The 22,877-nt window shown below is 33.8% G+C and overlaps 2 protein-coding genes across 2 annotated transcripts; one reads left to right on the top strand and one right to left on the bottom strand.

Moving 5' to 3' along the window:
* Window positions 1–11,423: 11,423 nt before the first annotated feature.
* LOC101970448 (olfactory receptor 6C75) lies at window positions 11,424–12,362 on the bottom strand. The gene has a single exon (XM_005342684.2). The coding sequence runs from the start codon at window positions 12,360–12,362 to the stop codon at window positions 11,424–11,426; it is 939 nt and encodes a 312-aa protein (XP_005342741.2).
* A 9,348-nt stretch (window positions 12,363–21,710) lies between these two features.
* LOC101977534 (olfactory receptor 6C76) lies at window positions 21,711–22,646 on the top strand. The gene has a single exon (XM_005342235.2). It carries the CDS (start codon window positions 21,711–21,713, stop codon window positions 22,644–22,646), a length of 936 nt encoding a protein of 311 aa, XP_005342292.2.
* Window positions 22,647–22,877: the final 231 nt, after the last annotated feature.

The raw sequence follows: 22,877 nt of genomic DNA, 5'->3' as shown, positions 1-22,877 counted from the left end.
TCTATATCAGTGCTGGGGATCGACCCTACAATCTTACACATGCTAGGCAAGTGCTCTATAACTGATCATCACTCTCAGCCCCAGAACTTATTCCTCTGTGATATATGGATCTATTTTTGTTTTCTTTTCAATGGACAGCCAACTTCCCTAACAACTTCAAGGTCTATATAAACAATAGGAGAGTCTGGACAGTGAGTTATCAAGAGCACCAAAAGCACTTGTATCTTCTGTTAGCAACACTTTTACCCCAAAATTTTCACTAATAAGATCCGTATAAAATCTTACAGGTGAGGATGGAGCTGGATAAGTAGAAATATAAAATGGATCTGAGATACTTAAACTTCTTACTTTTCTGGGGAGAAAAATTCTTTATTGCAGGGGCCTGTTGTCCTCCTGCCATTTCAAACTCACTTCATACCATCTACCCTCTCTCCTCACTTTTTCCGTTCCAGGTGATCTGCTCTTGTTATTATTATTTTTTTTTATTAAGAAGCAGAAACCTTCTCTTTTCCCTCTGAATGTTCACACACGCCATGCCTGCCTTCATTCACTACTACTCATCCATCAATTCTATTCTAATTTTACTGTCTTTATAGCTATATTTTGTCCTTTGAGTTTCTCGAAACTCTGGTAAATTTCTATAATGCCCTGTGCTTTATAATTGCAGTTCTAACTATAAATTCATTGATAAGCAGATGTCATCCTTTCTGTGTAAATTGTACAGTGTAAGTTGCAGGTGTTATAATTTAAATTAAAATAGGAGTTAATTAAAATTAATTTGGATGCAAATTCAATTCCTCTGTTTTGTTAATTATATTTCCAGTTCTCAATAGTCAAATGTGGGTAGTGGGTAATGCATTGGAAAACCCAGATTATGGGGCATTTCCCTTAATGCAGTGAAGTTTTTTGGACAGCATTGGGGAATCAATATTTTTTCCCTTATTACTCTTAAAGAATTAACTAAGAACCTTGATTCTTTACTTTGCCCATCACATTTTCACTATTTCTTGTCATTGTGAGGTATTTTCTGCTGCCCACACACATTTTTTTCTTTTCTTTTTTTTAATTTACTGCAAATACCAGGTTATCCTCAAATTTTTCTATGATGCTTGAGTAGTTGATCAAGATTTTTTTATTAAGGAAATTTGAAAATAAAAATACTTTGTAAGATTATAATAAGTAAGCAGAAATGAAAACAGAAAATCATGAGTGTGGGAAAAACAATATAGCAATGTTGAGTAAATACATGTAAACTGTAGTTAGATGATACAGATTAGAAAAAGAAAGTAAGGGAAAATTGACCATATTGACTAACAAAAACATGTGAAGAAGCTGACTCTAATAGTCAATAAATATAAATACATTAAATTACCATAAGTTCTTCCTAAATTAATGCAATTGACCTTAGAATAACGTGGATTTGAACTGCCTGGGTCCACTTACATTCATATTTTGGAGATTTGTGAAAGTTTGAAAAAAACTTGCAGACAAACTACATAGCCTAGAAATATAAAAAATTAAAATAAAGCTATATCATGAATTCATAAAATATATGTAGATAATATTTAGATAATAGTCAATAAATTACTATAGTCATTTTATTGTTCATACTACCACAAAACATATACAAATCTATTACATAAAGTTAAAATTTATCAGAAATTCTGCATATAAACACAATATATGGTGCTCTTTACATGGAGGAGACATGTAATCACAAGTAAAGGTGCACAAAATGGACTGTAGTATATACTACAATACTGTACTAATTTCATAGCCATCTCTTGTTGCTATTTTAAATGGAAGCTCAAGTATTGCAAGTACCCCCTTAAAACACCATATGGTACTATGTATCTCCTCATGATCAGTTTGTGTTAATTGCCTGTTCATGTCCTCAGTAAGGCTTCCAGTCCACAACAGGCTATTAGTAATTAATCTTTGGGGGAGTCAAAGGTATCCATGGATTTTCAATGGTGCATGGATTCAACAATCCTAACCCCAGAATTATTCAAAGGTCAACTTTATGTTCACAGGTGAAATATTATTATAAAATATTATTATATGAAATTCTGATGGCTAATTGAGATCTTATGAAAAATGCATCAGATACATATTGGAGGTCATTTTTGCAGACTTTCAAGAAATTATTTTAGTCATTTTTATTGTTCACACTATAATATTTCACAGAACCGTTTTCCTTCAAGCATAGGGAAATCACATTTATGTAACATTCACCCAAAATACATCTGTCTCATACTGTTTTTGTAATCATATGACATTAGCACAATATTGTTTATGTGTTACAAAAATGGCATCTTACCTAAATAGTCATTGATTTCATTAGTGAATAATCATCTTGGAAGTTTATTCTAGCAAAGTTAAATGGTTACTAAGAATGAAAACTCCTTAATATTACTGCATATTGGAACTTCCTCAATTCACATTTCCATGGAAAATTCCTGAGTATACTCTCAACAGAGCAACAATCATTCATGGAGCATTTAATCACTTGAGATTATAACAGGTGGTGACTGGCTAAACCAGAGTTATAATCATTAAGATCTGGCATTAGGATCCAGCTCAGTGGTACAACACTTGTCAAGAATGCATGAGGCCCTAGGTTTGAGCACAGATACTGCAAGAAAAAACTGAGAGGAAGAGACAAGGAGAGAGAGAGAGAGAGAGAGAGAGAGAGAGAGAGAGAGAGAGAGAGAGAGAGAGAGAGAGAGAGAGAGAGAGAGAGAGGGAGAGAGAGAGAGAAATAGAACTAGATATTGAGATCTCATTACTCATGAAATCTAAGTACGAATCACACAACCAGACAATTTTGGAAGAGTCTTAATTGTGTGTGTGTGTGTGGGGGGTGTGTTTGTGTGTGTATGCATGCATGCATGCATCTATATATGGTAAGGTGGAACAAATAAGCAGATAATTTAATTAGAATAGAAAAAGAGGATATGCAATACTTTTTAACCTTGCATAACATTTTCTATCTCAATTTCTGCTTAATTAAATTCCTCTAAGTTAAGAATAAATACCTTCATCCTTCTTTTCCTTCCTTCTTTCCTTCCTTCCTTCCTTCCTTCCTTCCTTCCTTCCTTCCTCCCTCCCTTCTTTCCTTCCTTCTTTCCTCCCTCCCTCCCACCCTCTTTTTTCTTTCTTTCTCCCCCCCCTCTTTTTTTGGTTGTTGTTGGTTTTGGTACCAGGGATTGAACCCAGGACACCAACTACCGAGTGACATCCCCCAGCCCTTTTTATTTTTTAAGAAAGGGTTTTACTAAGTTCCCGAGGCTATCTTTTTTTTTTTTTTAAAGAGAGAGTGAGAGAGGGTAGAGAGTGAGAGAGAGAGAGAGAATTTTTAATATTTATTTTTTAGTTCTCGGCGGACACAATATCTTTGTTGGTATGTGGTGCTGAGGATCAAACCCGGGCCGCAGGCATTCCAGGCGAGCGGGCTACCGCTAGAGCCACATCCTCAGCCCTGGAGGCTATCTTAAAACTTGTGATCATCCTGCCTTAGCTTCCCGAGCTACTGTGATTACAGGCATGAGCCAGGATGTCCAGCAATTTTTTTCTAAAGTAATCTATTTATTTATGCTTCTATAAAAGTAAACCACGCTGGGTGTGGTGGTGCAGGCCTGTAATCCCAGCAGCTGGGGAGGCTGAGGCAGAAAAATTTCAAGTTCAAGACCAGCCTCAGCAACTTAATGAGGCAATAAGCAACTCAGTGAGGCCCAGTCTCTAAATAAAATACAAAATAGAGCTGGGAATGTGGTTAATTGCCCCACCCCCACAGCCCCAAAAAGTAAACCTCATTTGTCTTTTTTATTAGAAGCAATTTCATAACTCAGGAATGGTGGTGGTATTTTCCAGGTCTCTGTAGCGACTTTTTATAATATTATTATGCATTCATTAAAAATATTTTTCTTTATCTCTAATTCACAAGATGCTAAGAGAACTGTGGAAGGTACATTCATTTAATAATGCTATCTTCAACATCTTCCAAAAATAAACTAATTAATACCATTCAATCTATGAAGAAAGAGGTGGAAATGTGTGAAATAACAAGGAAAGATTTGCTGGGAAGCACAAAAAAATTATCAATTTCTATAAATAAGATTTTGGGGGCTGGAGACACAGCTCAGTTGGTAGAGTTCTTGCCTCATATGCACAAGCCCCTGGATTCAATCCCCAGAACTACAAAAGAAAAATATTTTTGGTTGGACAGCCAAATGAAATTAATTGCCATTTGAAGTATTGTTTATAGAGTGTTGGACAAAGTATCGTCTGTAAGAAAAGATTGCTACTATTAGGAACTATGCGAAAGTTAGAAACTGTACGAGTATATTTAATGGCACATTCAATTCCTTAAATTGAATATATATATATATATATATATATATATATATATATATATATACTATGTGTGTGTACATATGTGCAACTGTTAATATATTTGAATATGCATATAAGTGCATAAATGTATGTACATGCTTATAGCTAGTGTATGCCTTCTAAAGTTTCATGTGGCATTCCACTCCTGCATCCTCAATATCTAAAAGTTGAAAGAAATAATGTTCTGAGGCAAATTTCAAGATACCAATATTCTTATGAACATTATTCAATAAAAAAGGAGTATAGAAAAAAATTAAATTCTTCCTAGATATAGACATATACTAGTTACAAACAAGTACATACTCATCTATGCATTTAAATACATACATAAACATGTGAATATCTGCATTTAAGTTTACACATGATAGTTATATATAAATACGTACAGAAACACATATAAAACCTTAAACACACTAAACTCAAACTTAATCCTTTTATTTGTACTTTTTGATTTTTTAAAAATCTTTTATTGTTGAATTGCAATTATGCATAATAGTAGGCCTCATTGTGATATATTTGTACATGCAGTACGATTTGGTCTATTTCATTCCCTCATGAGTTCTCCAATCCCTTCCCTCTAATCTCCCTCCTACTCTACTACTCTACTAGCCTCCTTTATATCCTCATGGGATCTCTTTTCCTATTTTTTTCTCTCTAGCTTGCACATATAAGAGAAAATGTGCAGCCCTGGACCTTCTGAATCTGGCTTATTTCATTTAGCTTGATGTTCTCCAGTTCCATCCATTTTCCTACCAATGAAATAATTTTATTTATCTTTATGGCTAAGTAAAACTTCGTTGTGTATATATATACTACATTTTCTTCTTGTAGAGGATTGGATGCAACAAAGACACACATGCACACATTTTTTAAGATAAATGGAAGGTTACAGTACAATGGGTCTTTAGTTTCTAAAGGAAACCACTCATAGATATATACGGTAAGTCAGACAGTGATATTATTAAAATAGCCACACAAATACTGTCCTCACCTGTATGCTGAAATCTAACACTAAAAAATTGTTATTTTCTATTTAGAAATAATTTCTAAAATCACTTCTGAACACCAATTTGGATTTTTCTATTGTAATGAGCAATCATTGAAGTATATTAAGCAGATAGAAAAAAAAATAACATAAGGGGCAATGCACAGGACAATTAATGGAAGAGCAGGGTTTTGCAATGATCCAGATAAAAACAGTAAGATCCAGAACTCAACATGCAGGATGGAAAAACAACACCATAAGAAGGTATTTTTAAGACACTTGAGATTTCCTTGATGTAATATTGGGACTAAATGTAAGACTTTCCAGTGGGTGTGGGGAAATATCAATGATATGAAAGGATATGACATAAACATAATTCTTCATGGGCTTTTGAATGAAGACAGAAAATGTCAGCAGAGGAGTAAATAAGTGTTACAGATAAGCAGTGAAAGAGGCCAACTCTGTCACACTCAGTTTTGAAATCAGTGATAAGAAATCTATTTGTCTCATAAGCATTTTAAAAAACATGATTTCAGGTGAGATATATTGATGAATGAATTTAAATACATAAACTTATTTCTTCAAATACTGGCTCTTAGCCATAATAAAAGTTAAATTTATTATTCTCTAAAGATGGAGTCCCATGCAACTTCACATTTGAGGAAGTCATTAGATTCATCTTTTTATTGATCTAAAGATACATTAGATTAATATGGATGGCTTGGTTCAAATAACATGGGCATTTCAAAATTAATGGTGTTAATTGGGAAGTTGGGAGAAGGGGTTAGGTGCTTTCTCTAGGGCTGTTGCTGCTTCCAGATCTCCTTAAAATACTAAACAAAGAACTAATCTCTCTCACATAAGGAAAAAGAATCTTCCACAAACTCATCTAAATCAGCGTCTACCATGGAGACTAGATTCAACATAGAAATTACATAATTTGAATATATTAACCTTGCAAAAACATTATGAGATCAATTCCATCATCACATAAGGGACAATATTATTCATTTCCAAAGTTTTGTTTTCAATTGGATAACAATAAACTGGTCAGCTTTCTACATACAAATAAGATATTCATATCCCTAAGTGAAAAGCAATAACTTTCCAATTTTCAATTAATCATATGTAAAATTATTTTGAAAATAAAATAATAAATTATGGTTTGATTTTACATTTAACTTTATATCATAAACATGAAAAGACACAAAATTAGATAATATAGATATGACAGAAAATAGACGTTTTAAAATAATACTCATATCACTACTTTTATTGTTAAATATGCCTTACATAGAAAAAAGCATACAAAATCAATAATGCAAGTTTTTAAACAATAAATGAAAAAAATATGCACACAGCCAGAATAACATACAAACACCATCAGTATCAGGATTTTCAAGTTTTTATATCCCCAATAAATCTATCCCAAAAGACCCATCAACTCTCCTGATATTGCTATACTTTTCTTTTCTATACCATCAAACTTACCTCTTGGATTTTGCTTTATTTTTTGACTTTTGCTCAGGCTAATAGTATAAATTTAAAATAATAAATTATAGGTTCATATAATTTTATGAGACATTAAAAATGTATGTAGTGATGTAGTCACTAGCATGGTCAAAATGAAGAATTTTTGCATTATCCCCAAAAGTTACCTGAAGTACTTGTGAAGTGTTCACTTCACATCTCACAGTACTTATAATCCCTGATCCATTGTTCTACAGTTTTATTGTTTTTCAAAATGTATCCTGATAAGCGTTATATAATAGCTAGATTTTGAGCTGGGATTCTTTTCACTTTGTATGATGTTTTAGATATTCATCCTTGTGGTTACATGTATCATTAAATTAGGCCTTTTTTTTGCTATGTAGTATATCTTTGCATGAATATATCAATTTACCAGTTGATGGAAATCATAAATCTTTAAGTTTTACATATAAGTAAAAGATCTATTTTTTTTGCTTATATAAGTCCAGTTTTTAAGTATTTCTTATTGGAAAAAAACACAAGGTTTTGTAATTGAATTAACTTGACATTTATTTCAAAAGTTAATTGAATATAAATGTGATAATCTGTATGCGGATTCTATCTGAAATCCTTTGTCTATTACTAATACCATAATTCTCTTAATTGATCTGTTTTATAGTGAGCAAGAATTTAATGACTTGAATATGTAAAAAAATAAAAATAAAAACTACAAGAATACATATAAATGGGGGCTGGGATTGTGGCTCAGTTGTAGAGCACTTGCCTAACATGGGTGAGGTACTGGGTTTGATTTTCAGCACCACATATAAATGAATGAATAAAATAAAGGCCCATCAACGTCTAAAAAATATTTCTTGAAAAATAATGCACCTAAATGAATAAAATCATATCCACTAATCTTTTATTTACCTATGAAAATTTGACAAATGCAATAAATATTTTAAAGTATACAATGTCTTAAGTATTGCATGGTTCCAAAGTCATTTGGCTTATTTTAGGTTCTTTGTCTTTCCATAGAAATTTTAAAATAAGCTTGTGATTGGAACAACTAATTATTTTTTAACTTCCAGTTATAGATTGACACGTAATGAACTTCAAAGTCCCATCCTGAAAGCATGAAAATCTTGAACAAAATGAAAACTGATGACTTTTCTTGAACCCTTCAAAGAATTAAAGCACAAGATATACTGCCACCAGGGAACCTGGAGGGAGGGTGAAACACCACAGAGAGTCACATCTGAGATCTGCTTAAGTGGAACTGCTGGTCCTATATACAGGTAGGAACAATTAAGTGACAATTTTCACAAATTGCTCGAAGCTGAATGTGGACTACAATGATATTTTGAAACTCCTGGGAACTAAAATCATCAAAGGACCCATACTTTCCTGGGAACCACCTCTAGGAACATGATCAAGTTCTATGGTCAAGAGCCAAGACAAATCCTTCCTGCTGAAAAGGAGAAAAGCAGCTATTTGAAAGACTCCAAAAGTGTTCTCCACTACAGAGACCTACAGTTGGCGAACTTCATTAAATCCTTCTCCCACCTGCAGGAAAGGTGTTGCTTATACTCCAGAGCATCTTAAATTCCATCTTCCAACTCACTCATAGCCATGGAGGAATCTAAACTACTGCAGAAACACTTGTGAAATTCAGACTGTAGAGTCACTGACCTAAAAGACAGATATTAAATCATAAAATCATAGAACACTGGCCCTTTGCCATAACTAACCACTACACCCATAAGGCTACAATATAATGACAATGGATTCTAGCTTTAAAAGTAAAAGACTCAGACTCATTCCAAGAAATAGTTTTTACAGAAACCCAAAGTCAACAAGGGAGACAAAAACAATGACAAAAACGTATATTGAAACCTGTGACACTACACCTACAATAAATCTTTTTTTTTTTAAGAATTTAGTTCAGCTTTCTTTTTTTTAAGAGAGAGTGAGAGAGGAGAGAGAGAGAGAGAGAGAGAGAGAGAGAGAGAGAGAGAGAGAGAGAGAGAGAGAGAATTTTTAATATTTATTTTTTAGTTCTCGGCGGACACAACATCTTTGTTGGTATGTGGTGCTGAGGATCAAACCCGGGCGGCATGCAATGCCAGTCGCGCGCTACCGCTTGAGCCACATCCCCAGCCCCCTACAATAAATCTTAACTAAGCATATGCCAATTCCTAGCAAGATTATTATAAATACATTAACTAATACAACATGTTCTGCTTTCAACAAAAATATTACAAGGGATTACAAAAGATAGCAGAAAATCTGGTAAGACATAGGTGGCTCTAAAACCAGAGCCAGACATGATGTAAATGTTGGAGATATCTAAGGAAGAATTTTAAATAACCATGATTAATATGGTAAGTGCTCTAATAGAAAAAGATACAGCATGCAATAACAGATGGCTACTCTAACGAGAGAAATGGAATCTATAACACAATAAAAATGAAGAATGACTTTTTTGATTGGTACAGCTATGGATCATGTTAAAAATAATGAAAAACAAAACCAAAGAGAAAATCTTGAAAAAAATATAGGAGGAATAAATAAAGTTTACCTACAGAGGAACAAGGATAAAATTACAACACTGTTATATTAGAAATAAGCGAGAAATAAACCATGTAGTAAAATATTTAAAATATTGAAAGAGAAAAACTATGAACTTGCATCCAGTTTATTTATTCTTCAAAAGGGGAAGAGAAATAGACTATCTCAGAGAAACAAAAGCTGATTAAAATCATTAGTTGATCTGAAAGGGACATTTCAAAAAGTTCTCCAAGCAGAAGAAATATTATATAGATTTGGAACACTATTCTACACAGAAAGCAGGAAAGTTGAATAATAAAAAAATGAATATAAAGTTTTTCTTAATTTAAAAAAAGACAAGTGTTTGAATTCATAATACTAATGGTGTATTAGTTATAAAATATGAATGACTTCAATGTCTTAAAGGACTAATTCAATTGCTCTTCAAAGGTACAGCTCTTCACATGAGGAGGTATAATGTTCTTTTGAAGATTGACATAGGTTAATTTTAAAATAAATAAATTTAAAACTTTAGAGAAATCATTAAAAATGCAAAAGATATTGAGCCCGGAGCAATGGAGTTGGCCATCCATGGATTGAACTTCTGAAATCGAGGTTGAAAATAAAATTTCCTCCTCTTAGTTGTTCTGGTCAAGTATTTTGGTCACAGCAATTAAAACCTAACCAACTTAGAACAAAACACCCTGTAGGAGGAGATGCATTAAGGGTAAAAATGTGGGAGACATATAATTGATATGCTAATGATGTGATAAAATTAAATGACATAAACATACATAAAAACAAAATTTAAAATAAAAATTACAAATATGAGAGAAGATACCTCAGTTATATCAGTAATTATTTTTAAATGTAACTACTGTGAATATATCAAATAAAAGGTGCATATTTGTTGTGCTTCACTACATATAACTGTAATTGCACCAGTGGGAGTGGAGGGGAAGGTTAGGTGGAGGTTTGGGAGTATTGAAGCACAACCATCACAAGTTCAAGCCCAGCCTCAGCAATGTGGCAAGACCTCGATCCAAAGTAAAAAGTGCGGGGGATGAGACTCAGTGGTAAAAAGTCACTAGGTTCAATGCCAGTATCCTCCCACCAAAAAAGATAGAATTTCTGAGGGAAAAACAATTTCATGTCATTTGTGAGTACTGGTGGTGATTCACTGGATTCTCATAGAAACTGTTTACATGTACACACAGGATGAGGATGTGAGGCAGACAGCATGTTGATGGTTCTATTTCTTCTTGTTTTTCTTACTTCAAGAGATCAAATGCATAAAAAAAGGCAATAATAGATAGTAACATGAAAAACTAGTAAAGGGAACTGTATAAAATATTAAGCCTTATGAATGTATACTTTTAGATATTTAGCCGAGACAAAAGAGACACAAAGAAGAAATTTTTTTTAAAAAGTAATAGAAAACTTACAAAAAATGAGGAGAAAGAAAATATGTGGAAATAAATGTCATCCCATATGCTCAAAAAATAAGGAAGGAAGAAAAAAACAGGGCAAGAAGAAAGAAAAGGAGGAAAGGAAGGAATAATGCACATTTGGCTTCCAGCAACATCACACACACACACACACATATATATATATATATATATATATATATATATATATACATATATATATATTAAATATTAACATTGTCTGGCTAAGAAAGCAGTCTTCCTTAGAGATTGAGGAAAATAAATAAGTTCATATTTACAGAGTTCACAAAAGGGGTCATCTATTGTAGAAAACCATGTGCAACATATGTGAGGTTTCTCATAAGGATTCATAGTGAAATATTTTGATAATCATAATCATGAGAGAACATAACGGGGAAGGACCATGCTATTAAAATGATAAACATTCAGGAGGACAATGAAGGCTCTTTATGGGTAACTTCTGTGACTGGCATAATAAAAACTAATAAATTAAAGGGCTATGTTATAAATGTAACTGGTAGAGGATAGCATTTTCACTAATTCTCAATAGTATGCTTTTACAAAAGCCAAAGCTGTTACTTCAAAGTTGTAAAGGCACATTTTTTTACTAGGTCCCTCAGGGCTTGTATCACTTGCTTATTTCTTAGGGAATAAATGAAAGGATTTAGTACAGGTGCAATGGAAACGGTGAGCACTGAGACTCCCTTGTTTAAAGATATCCTTTCCTCTGCAGAAGGTTTGATATACATAAAAATACAACTGCCATAAGAGATGGAGACCACAATCAGGTGGGAGGAACAGGTGGAAAAAGCCTTCTTTCTCTTCTGGGCAGAAGGGATCTTCATAACTGTCGTTATGATTTTGATATAAGAGAACAATACCAGAGCCAGTGTATTCAAGAGGGTGATAATGGCTAAAATAAAATTTGAGAATTCCATTTCCTTGGTGTCTGTGCAAGAGAGTTTCAGGATAGGAGAGCTGTCACACAAGAAGTGTTCAATAACATTGCCATCACAGAATTCTATGGTCAGACTCACAATAACTCCATGAATGATCGCTACCCCAGCAGCTATCCAACAGGCAGCAACCAGCAGGTGGCTCACTCTGCTGCTCATAATGGTTGCATAATGAAGGGGTTTGCAGATGGCCACATAGCGGTCATAGGACATAACTGCCAACAGGAAAAACTGTGTTATACCTATGAAAACAGCAAAAAGTGCCTGTGCCAAGCAAGCATCACGGGAAATAGTCTTTTCCTTAGTGACTATGCTGACCAGGTATCTAGGGATGCAGGCAGATGTCAATGAGATTTCTAAGAAGGAAAAATTTCTTAGGAAGAAATACATGGGCGTTTTGAGGCGGGAATCCAGCAAGGTCAGAAGGATGATAAGAAGATTTCCTGTAGTACTCAAAAGATATGTTAGAAGTAGAAAAAGAAAAATTACAATTTCCCAATTTGGGTCCGCTGTCAGTCCTACAATAATGAAGCTTGTCACTACTGTGTGGTTCCTCATGGTTCAATTCTCTCAAGATGCCATTTGAGCTGCAAGGAGGTGGAGGTGATAAATAATTAAACAATATTTTAAAAGATAGATCAAGTGCAGTTTTCCAAGTTTAATAAAATAGCCAGCAACTCAGTAGATATGCAGAAGCTTTGTTTTCCTTCTAGAGTTTTCAAATTTTACATAACAGTCAAAACTCCAGGCTAACCCCTCTTACTCTCATCTCCATTCTGGATACTCATTTTCCTAACTCTCTTTTCAGATACCTTTTTAGTTTACAAAACGATGGCTTTATATTTTTTTCTAGAAGTATCTGCACACTTATCTAGTTTTCCTAATATCTGCAGACCTAACTTTTACAAACATTTTTTAGATTACCATGGTTAATCCTGCTATTAGTAAAATCATTTTCTGTTCAGTTTCTTTCAGAGAGATGTGTATTTTCTGGATATATCTGTATCCCAAAATGTCTAGCTAATCAAAAAGGACCTTTTGCAATTAATATTCTCTAAATGGTTATTTCCTGATGATATATGTATGTTTAGGTTTGAGTTTTTGTTTTGTTTTGTTTTTGGTTATGGCCATTAAAACTTTTTCAACAAAAATATTTTTTTATGAATTTTAAGACTAAAACAATATGCATTACAAAATTGGTATTTAAATGCACAGTTGAAAATTTACATTGAATTTACAATTTAATTGTTCAGTAAGTTTCACTTCATCATTAGCTTTATCATATAAGAAATAATTTGCATTCAATAATATTAAAATATTGAATACTTTAGTAGGTATAATGGAATGAGTATCTGTCATTTTTTATATACATTTTGAAAATTATTTCTCTTGGCGCTAGTCCAATAGACAAAAACAGCAATACTTTGAAATATGTTCTTCGAATATTTCATCATGAGTTACATGTTACATAAATATTTTCTTTGTTTCTCTAAATGTGAGTTTATCTGGCTGAATCTATTGTCACATATTCTCAATTAAATGGTTTATGTGACAACTTCTTTGTGCATAGAAAAACAAAATAGCAAAAAAAAAATACTTACTTTCCACGAATTTCATGGAGGTTTTCTTTGCTGATGCATTGTGAAGAATTCTTTTTATTATAACCAAGTATATATTAGACATGTTTTTTAACTGTCTAGAAATTAATTTCCAACCCATACTTTTTTTTGCTGCTTCCCTTTCAACAGATACAGTGTTCACATTGAGATCCAAAGATATTTAGAAATATACATAAACATTGTGTATATCTCTTGCTCTCCAATCAGCATATGTGTGGCATTTTCCAACATGTTATTCTGACTTCTCTACAACAAAAGGCAAATGTCCAGGTTCAGCCTAACCTAAAATCTGGAAATCTAAGCTGTTTATTTGTATCAAAACCATACTATTTTATTATTGATGCTTCTTTTTTCTAATTTTCTTATTCTGACTTGAATGAAGATTGTTTGGTCTCCACATTTCTGTTCATTATATTTCCACTTTTTATATAAAGAGCATATTTACTCAGAACTGGTAAAAGTTCTTGGGAATACTTATGGGAAAAGATACTAATTGATATTTTCATCATTAACCCTAGAAACAAAATATCAAAGTTAATTAATATTCTTCTTACACTGTCTTTAGGGAAGCCTGAAATGTTGACATTAAAGTGAAGTCTAATTTATATAGTAGCATTCAAATGATGAATGAATAAGTAAGTTGTGCCAAGTGTCTGAGCTATGGGGAGCCTTCTCATTCTCCCTTCCAAAAGAATTTAGAGAGGAATATCAAGTTAATGACAATGTTGTTCATAATTTTTAATCACCGAATATTCTAAAATTAACTCATAGTATGTGTTTTGGAGGTGTCAAACATATATCTCTTATAGTCTCTGCATCACCTCATAGCATAAAATATTTACATGTGAATTTGATGGACAGAGAAAAATAATGGCATAACTAGCATTTTAGGAAGTAACTTAAAATAGAAATATAATTGAACAAGATGTTTTCAAGGAAAACACATCTACATTTTTGTATACATGTCCTTTAAACCAGGGAAATGATTTATTCTTTCTTTAAAAATAATGCAAAATTACATTAAAATATTTAAATATTTTGCTTACTCCTTATTTTAAAAATTACAGTAAATGTGTAAAACAGCTTCAATTGGTAAAATAAGACAGAAAATTTCTAAAGAAATTGAAATTGAAAAGAGTAATTTATTGAGACACATATAGTAGAGTAGGATATTCCCTTTATAGACATTTAATAAAATATAATTTAGAAAATCATATAAGGATATATTTTATTAAATGTCTAATATTTAATATGAACTAATAAGAAAATGTTTTACTTTTATTGTATAAATATATTCTCTTCACATTAATTTTAAAAATAATTCATAAGAATGAAATAATTGATAGGGTCTGATAATGAAGGAAAGTTATGACTAACATGGAATAAAATAAATTTTAGGGAAATTGAAATATTAGGCCACACATATTTGTAAAACAAATGATGAATATAGGAAATATGGTTGTCTCTATTCCATGGGAGCTCTAATATACATGTGAATTGGTATCCCAGAAGAACAAAGAGAATATAGGACAAAACAATATTCAAAATAATAATTGCAAAAACGTTACTTAAAGATATTAAAGATATCAACTCATGATACTCAGAATATTTGAAGCAGGAGGGTCACAATTTCAAGGCAAGCTTGGGCTGTATAACAAGACATCGTATCATAAAAATATTAATTATAAAAATAAAATAATAAGTGTCAACCAAAGACTTGAAGCTCAGTGAACCTCAGGTGAAAACCACACTAGATTTCTCTTCAAATAAGCCAGCTGAAATGTAGAACAGGTAAAATCATTGTGAGTTCAAAATCTTCAATATGAGTTTGAGTACCTTTCTGGATAGTAAGTAAATATGCTTAATTTACATCTGGGTCAAGGACAAAGGGGAAATAGAGTAACTAATGGAGAGTTTATGCATTAATACCATATATAATATTAATATTTTATGTTTTTTCATCAGTTACAGTCCAGAAAGGAAAAAGGAAACATCTCTGGAACAAATTTCACACACTGGATTTTTATTTAGATTATAAAAGAAAAGGGTGGGGGAGAGAATTTCCCTTACCACCATGAAAAAAATGAACCCCAAAGGTACAACCTGAGTGACAAACCTCCTTGAGTCCCATACTAACTGCCTACAGTTATTACCCACTTGATCCCTATCAGGGGATTAATGCACTGATTAGGTTAAAACTCTCATGATCCATTCATTTCACCTCTAAACTTTCTTACATTGTCTCACATGTGAGCTTTTGGGGAGCACCTAATATCTAAACCATAACACCCTGCAAAACCCCCAAGGATAGGGTATAGCCCAGTAGTAGAACATTTGCTTAATATGCATGAGACCTTGGATTTAATCCAGATCACTGCAATGTTTTTTAAAAAAATAGAAAAGTAGAGGAAAAAACTTCTGAAGAGTATTCCAATGTTGTCTTTATTACAATTGTAGAAATGTAGCTTGGTAATAAATATCACTGTGTTTCTTGCTGTTACTCCTCTACATTTTCACATTTATAGTATTTTTACATAAAATATGTTTAGTAATGACCTTTAGCATTTAAACATCATTTGTAAGATAGTAAAAGAAGAATTTCATCAAAGTACAAGAGGAATGGATGTTACCCAAAGAATAGAAGTCCAAACAATGTGTGCTTCTCTTTACTGAAGACATGAAGTATGCATTTGATGGTCTGAGAGACAGATATTTTATATTGGCCAGTGATATGCTGTTTTCAGTTTCTTCTCTGAGGCTTTTATATGGATAAAGGTTTCATTTAGGTTTGTGTTTTTTTATCAGTGCAAGAATCACAGGAGGAGTCTATGCTGCCTACCATGCATTTTCTAACTGACTTCTACCATCTTTCTAGCTGAAGAGATAAAGGGATTAAAAATGCTTTGTAGTTCCTAGTTTTTTTTTATGAATTTTGTGTTTCCTTTGATTAAAAAAAAATTCACACACCTAGAGAACAATATATTAAAAAACAAAAGTAAATAAAATTATCCATCATTCAAGCCCTTAGCACAAATAGAAGACTAGAAAAATTATCTCTAAAGTCTACACGAAAATAAGGAGTTGTGAAGGTAAAATTTCTAAGCTGACTCTAAGCTTCGAGAGTCTGAGTTAAAGTGTAAAAGACTGGGGATTGTAAGGTTTCTAAATTGAAAGGCTTGGGCTAAAAATAATAATAATAGGCCAGGTATTGTTAAAATTCCTCTGCTACCCCCAGAACCTGTAATCTCTGTAGCTGTTAGAACAATACCTGAACTGCCCAGTAAATATTTCCATTGATTCCCTGGTTGTTTATTAGCTAAGGGCTCCAAATAGCTCAGACGTAAGCATCCAGGCCACAAAACCAATCAGTTTAAATGTGTATCACGCTCAGGGGTGACCAATCACCCCTGCCCAGATTGTTCCCGCCAATAGATGTACTAATCATGGCTCAGGGTTGTTGTTCAATTTTCCCGCGCCTCAAGATGATTTCTTCTGATGTATGCAAAGCCCCCCACCCTCTCCAAAAAGTGTACTTAAGCTCTGCTTGACCTCTGCTCTGGGCTCTGGGCTGCTCTCCCTTCCTGAGTGAGCCTTGAGCCCCAGCATGCTGGTTCAATAAAACTTCCCCCTGCAATTGCATGAAGCTGGTCTCTTGTGTGGTCTCTCCCTTACAGAGTAAGTAGAAATTTTGTGGAGTAGAGGCAACTTGGCTGGAGTCCTAGATGTGACAAAAAGTAAAAACAAAAAAAATAGTACAAACTGAAAAGTTTAATGAGGGTTTACCTCAGAAGGAAACTGCTCTCATTAAGAGGAATAATAAGGAATTTGGCATAGTAGATTGCCAGGTCCTAAAGAGTCCAAAGGAAATTGATGTCAAGCTGCTGGATCTTAATGCTCTTCCTTACAAAGCTTCCACGTGGGAGGTACAGTCAGGTCTGACTCATGTACTATGTGGACTAGGGAAAGGGTTCCTTTCAAAGGATGGGCTTGAAATAAAAGCTAATTGTTCTTAGACTATCTGCAAGAATTTCTGCAACAGAGTTTTCAGGCAGGAGGTGTTTTTGCAGAAGCAGAATGGGATAAGGGAGACTAACTCAGGCTTCTTGTCAAGCCTGAAGCCTTCACAGAGGCATCTGCATTTCAGGGAACAGTGGTTAGGTCCTAGGGAGGGTCCCTTACAATCCAAAAGATAAGAGTGAATAATACAAATTAGCTGGTTCTTTGGGAACCAGCTAGTGGGGGAAAAGGAGAGAACGCTCCCTTCCCAGGCACTGATTTTCTCAGAGAGTGATTTATTTTCCAGGCCTGGGTTGATTGCCCTGAACAGTAGAAAAAAATGTACTTGTATGTGGACTTCTGCAGATTGTGAGTCTTTGATCTCCCCCTCTCCCTTTTATACACACTGGGTATGAAATTCTAAACATTTCTGAATTTGGGGTTCAGAGGGACAAATGGACCAAGGCAAAACCTCCCCTTTGGACTGGCTGCAGCCAATAAAACTACTTCCTTCTAATTCCCTAGGTAGCTAGCCTTGTCTGTCCCACAATGCAAGAAAATAACCACAGGGCACCAGGAATATGTTTCCTGAGTGGGGTCAGCAACAGGACAAGCTGACCAGAGGGATGCAGCTTTTAATAAAAATGGAAGCTCATTCTTGTTTTTTGTTTTTTTTTTTTTAAATATATTGGTACAGATCAAAGGGGATTGGGAGGTATAAGGTTTCGGTGTGGGAGGAGTTTTATCTCAGGCTTGCTTCTTCAGGAAAAACAGGATGTAGGTGGGCCTAGGCAGGCTGCTTGGCTCTCAGCAGGTCATGCACATCTTGAAAGTTGCAAGGCACCTCCGACAGAACTGGGTAGAAATTCAAATGCACTGGACCCTCTCAAAACCAGCAGGAGTGCCATTGGGAGTTCCCAGATAACAGAGTTTTCTACTCAGTGGCTTCCATGCCAATCTGGTCCACACACATTTCACTGGTGGCTTCCTGCAGTCAGGTATCTTCTGTAGTAATATCCAGTGCCTTGTAATTAAGTACTACAATTTTAGCACCTCAAAGGGATGCACAGAAATCTCACAGTGTCTATGAGTAGAAAACCTGGAAGTGTTGCAATAGTGCTACCAAAACCACCTGTGGGCTGGGTCCCTATTCTGAGGCTCAACTGGGGATCATGAGTTCACATCCAGTATTACTCAGGCTGTTGCCAGCACATTTATGATAGCTTTAGAATTCCTGAAAGCTTGTTTCTCCAGAGCCAGCAATGGAAAGATGCTGGAGAGCAACCAAGCTGACAAGAATCTTGCATAACACAACACACAAGGACATCAAATCATCTTTGTCACATTAGAAGCAAGCCTTTTTTTCACTGCTGGAGAAGAGAGTATGAAAGGTATGACCTGAGGGTTTTCAAATCTTGGAGCCTTCATTGAAGCCCACTTGCCATGTCTTCTAAAAAAAAAAAAAAAAAAAAAAAAAACATTTTCCCACAAGCCTGGTGGAGAATGTAAAAAATAAAATAAAATAAAGTTCTGAAATAGCTTGCACCAAACATTTACCAAATTTTTAGAAAACAAGGAAGGAGCACTTCCAATTTATATTTTTGGTTAGAAGCAAGAGCATGTGGCTTTTTGAAGTTTCTCTTTGAATAAGACATTTAACCTAAATTACCAGTGTTTCTACCCCGTTCACATAGATTCACCTGCCATAGCAGGTCCTGGTAGATATAAAAATGATTAGAAGAACAAAAAGATTCAAATAAAGAATATATGCTGAACATACTGTAATTAAATACTTCAGTAGTTGAAACAATGTAATGGAACCCAAATTGTCCAACAGGAAAAATTAGACACAGATAACAAAAATAGCACATAAAATTTGCTTGCTTTACTTCTATTGTGAAAAAAAAAACAGTGCTTAAGTTTTTTTTTTTTTTTTTAATTTGTGAATTTCATGAACTTTGTTTTTGTATTATACTCTTGGTTGTCATTGTATCTTGGTGATGCTGATATGCTTATCTACTAACTTTCTCCTGCCTAATATAGACACTCAATATGTTTTTATCAATGAATAAAACATTTTAATTGTAAATTAAATATCATGTGGCCTTTCCTATTACTCTTTTCAGTATTTTTTTCACATTTTCCATGCTATGGGATTATATGACTTTGGCAGACATTTGTTTCAGGTTGAAAAAAAATGAGATTGACAATAGGAAGTCCAAAATAATTCAAGACTGTCATGTCCTCACTTTTGTTGCTGGTATTATACAAACCTCCACTATTTAATGTTGAGAAAACATAATTTATAAAATAAGACTAATTAAAATTATTCTCTTTTCTTTAGGGTGCTCTCATCAGTACTATATTCTCCAGAGACATTTTAATTTTGCTTTCCAGTAAGAATCCCCCGTGTCTGTTTGGAGACAAAACAGATAAAAAGCAGATAAAACTAGTTTGTTTTTTTAAAAAGAATATTTATAAACCAGTTTTTTCTAGCTAGAAAATGAACTCAGTAAAAAAAAAATCATAACCCATCTTTCTTTAAACAATACTTAGTGAGAGCCAAGTAAAATATATTGGCACATTTTCCTAACATCTTGGGGCAGGATTTTTTTCTTTTAATAGAATTTTTGGAAAACAAAAGATACAAGATATTTGAATCATAAAACCTGGGATAGTCCTTAACTATTAATTTTCTTCACAGTTTTCTTTTATAAGCCATGCAGCTCACCTCTTTTCCATAACTATTGATTCTTGATTCTCATTCATGGTATGAGCCCTCTCCTGCTCATGAACTAAGTTTCACTTACCTAATAAGCAAGATATGTACCTTTATCACCTCTACTTGCCTAATTATATGTAAATATTGTACTAAAACTACTAAAAGAATCCCACTTCTTCATTACTTTTTTTTCCTTCGTTCTCTCTCCCCCTTTTCTTTCCTTATCTGTCTGTCCTTCCCTCCCGCTCTCCCTCTTTCTCCCCCCTCTCTCTCTTTCTTTCTTTTTTTCCTTCTTTATTTCTTCAAGGTTTTCCAGAAATTCATGATCTCTGGCTCTGAAATTCTTCCTTGTAACCAGTTCTAAACTGTCCATTTTTCTACTGCCATCTCCAATTTTACAGCTCATATTTCTATTCCTAAGTAATAAGTTGGTGCCAGAGACACTTTCTATCAATGTCGGCTTTGCAATGACACTTTTCAAACTTGAGTATCAGACTTAATTGAATTGATCACTTGGGACTGCCCTTAGAACTTCATCCACCGTCCAGGACACCAGATTTCCCATCAGGTCACAAACTCATTCCTAGATCACAAATTCCTCAACTTCTTGGATTTGTTGCCTAAGCCTGGTTGTAGCACCTTCTAGCAGTACTTGAATCTATGTCAAGTTCCTGTCAGGGCTTCTCTGATATTAGTAATAGGTTTTCTATTAGAGTCATTCCTAAATATGTTCACTGTATACAACAAGAGTCATCAGCCCAAATTCCACCTATATGCTTTATAAGTTTGATATTGTGCAAGAAAATCACATTGGTCAAGAAGTGTATGACATGCTCTGAAAATAACGCATCAAACATTGTCACTCAAAGAAAAGCAACCTAGCATTTAAGTTTCAGTGGTTCACTGCTACCAGGTGGGATTACCTCACAGTAAGTGCATTTTCTATTTTTTCCCTCATTTATTTTTCTGTCTTCTAATAATTTTATAACCTGTATCACTTAACTTTGGCCCTTAGAATCTCATATATAGAATGATAAAATGATATTATTTAATTCAGAAAGTAAACTATTTAATACTTTGGGAAAATTTAGGTTTTGTTTGATTAGGATTATGGAAGTATTAGTGTTGATGGCTCTGATTCTTTGTTAGACTATTAAATATCTTGGAATATTGTGGAAAATTAAGAAATACTTCAATAAATGCTTCATTTACAGAAAATCAGAAAACATATTCGTTTGCATAGTAGTTTTAAAAGAATATTTTACATTTTTAGATTTTTTATTTTATAGGTATATTTTTCTTATACAGATGAATTTATTAGACATTGTCAGTGACTAGCTTCATATTAAATGACTGGTGATGCAAAAGGACATAAGACATAGTTTTTGTGATTGTTGTTGTAGATAATGTATTTATTGAAAATTTAGTACACCTTGGTTAATTCTTTGTTTCTTTATAAGCCTTTTATGTTTCCTAATTCAGGAGAAGTGGTGAAAATTTAGTACCATACTCACTAAATCATTGTTTCAAATTTTCATTTTTAGACCTATAAGAAGTAAACAATAAAAAATGAAAAACCATACATCTGCAACTGAGTTCATTCTTCTGGGATTAACAGATGACCCAAAGCTAAATATTTTAATTTTTCTATTTCTATTTTTCACCTACATACTGAGCATTACTGGAAACTTAACAATTATCACCCTCACTCTGGTAGACTTGCACCTAAAAACACCCATGTATTTCTTCCTTAGGAATTTCTCTTTCTTAGAAATCTCATTCACCACAGTTTCTATTCCTAGATACCTGGTTAGCATAACAACAGGGGATAAGACCATTTCCTATAGTTCTTGTGCAGCCCAGGTGTTTTTCCTCATACTGCTTGGTGCAACAGAATTTTTCCTTTTGACTGCCATGTCCTATGACCGTTATGTGGCTATCTGCAAGCCTCTGCACTACACAACAATAATGAACAGCAGGATCTGCACTCTGCTTGTCCTTGGTTCTTGGCTGACTGGCTTTCTCATCATCTTTCCACCTGTGATCATGGGACTACAACTGGATTTCTGTGACTCCAACATCATTGACCACTTCACCTGTGACTCCTCTCCTTTGTTCTTGATCTCCTGCACAGACACATCCTTCCTAGAGCTCTTGGCATTTATCCTGGCCATATTAACTCTCATTACAACCTTAACATTAGTGATTCTGTCCTATATGTTCATCATTAAAACAATTCTGAGGATCCCCTCTGCTGAGCAAAGGAAAAAGGCCTTTTCCACTTGCTCCTCACACATGATTGTTGTCTCCATTTCTTATGGAAGCTGCATTTCCATATATGTCAAAACTTCAGCCAAAGAAGGAGAAGCGTTGACTAAGGGCATAGCTGTGCTCAATACCTCTGTTGCCCCAATGTTAAATCCTTTTATTTACTCCTTAAGGAACCAGCAAGTAAAACAATCCTTTAAGAACTTGATTAAGAAATGTTTTTCAAATAAAATTTAATGGTAAAGAAGTCTATTGCCTGAAGTTTAAATGGAACTTCGCATGCAATGCCATATCAACATTGTTGTATTTGGGCATCAATGCCCTATTGAGCTGTCTTTTCCTGAATGTTGTATTCTTCATTTTTCCTATTTTGATCTTATTTGGCACAGTTTTAATTTTTACATTTACATATCATTAAAATTCTCTGAGTATGAATATTTTGATTTCACATAATGAGAGTGACTTCTA

Source organism: Ictidomys tridecemlineatus, chromosome 6 (assembly GCF_052094955.1).
Source record: "Ictidomys tridecemlineatus isolate mIctTri1 chromosome 6, mIctTri1.hap1, whole genome shotgun sequence".
NCBI lineage: Eukaryota > Metazoa > Chordata > Mammalia > Rodentia > Sciuridae > Ictidomys > Ictidomys tridecemlineatus.
This window is presented reverse-complemented; position numbering and strand designations above follow the sequence as displayed.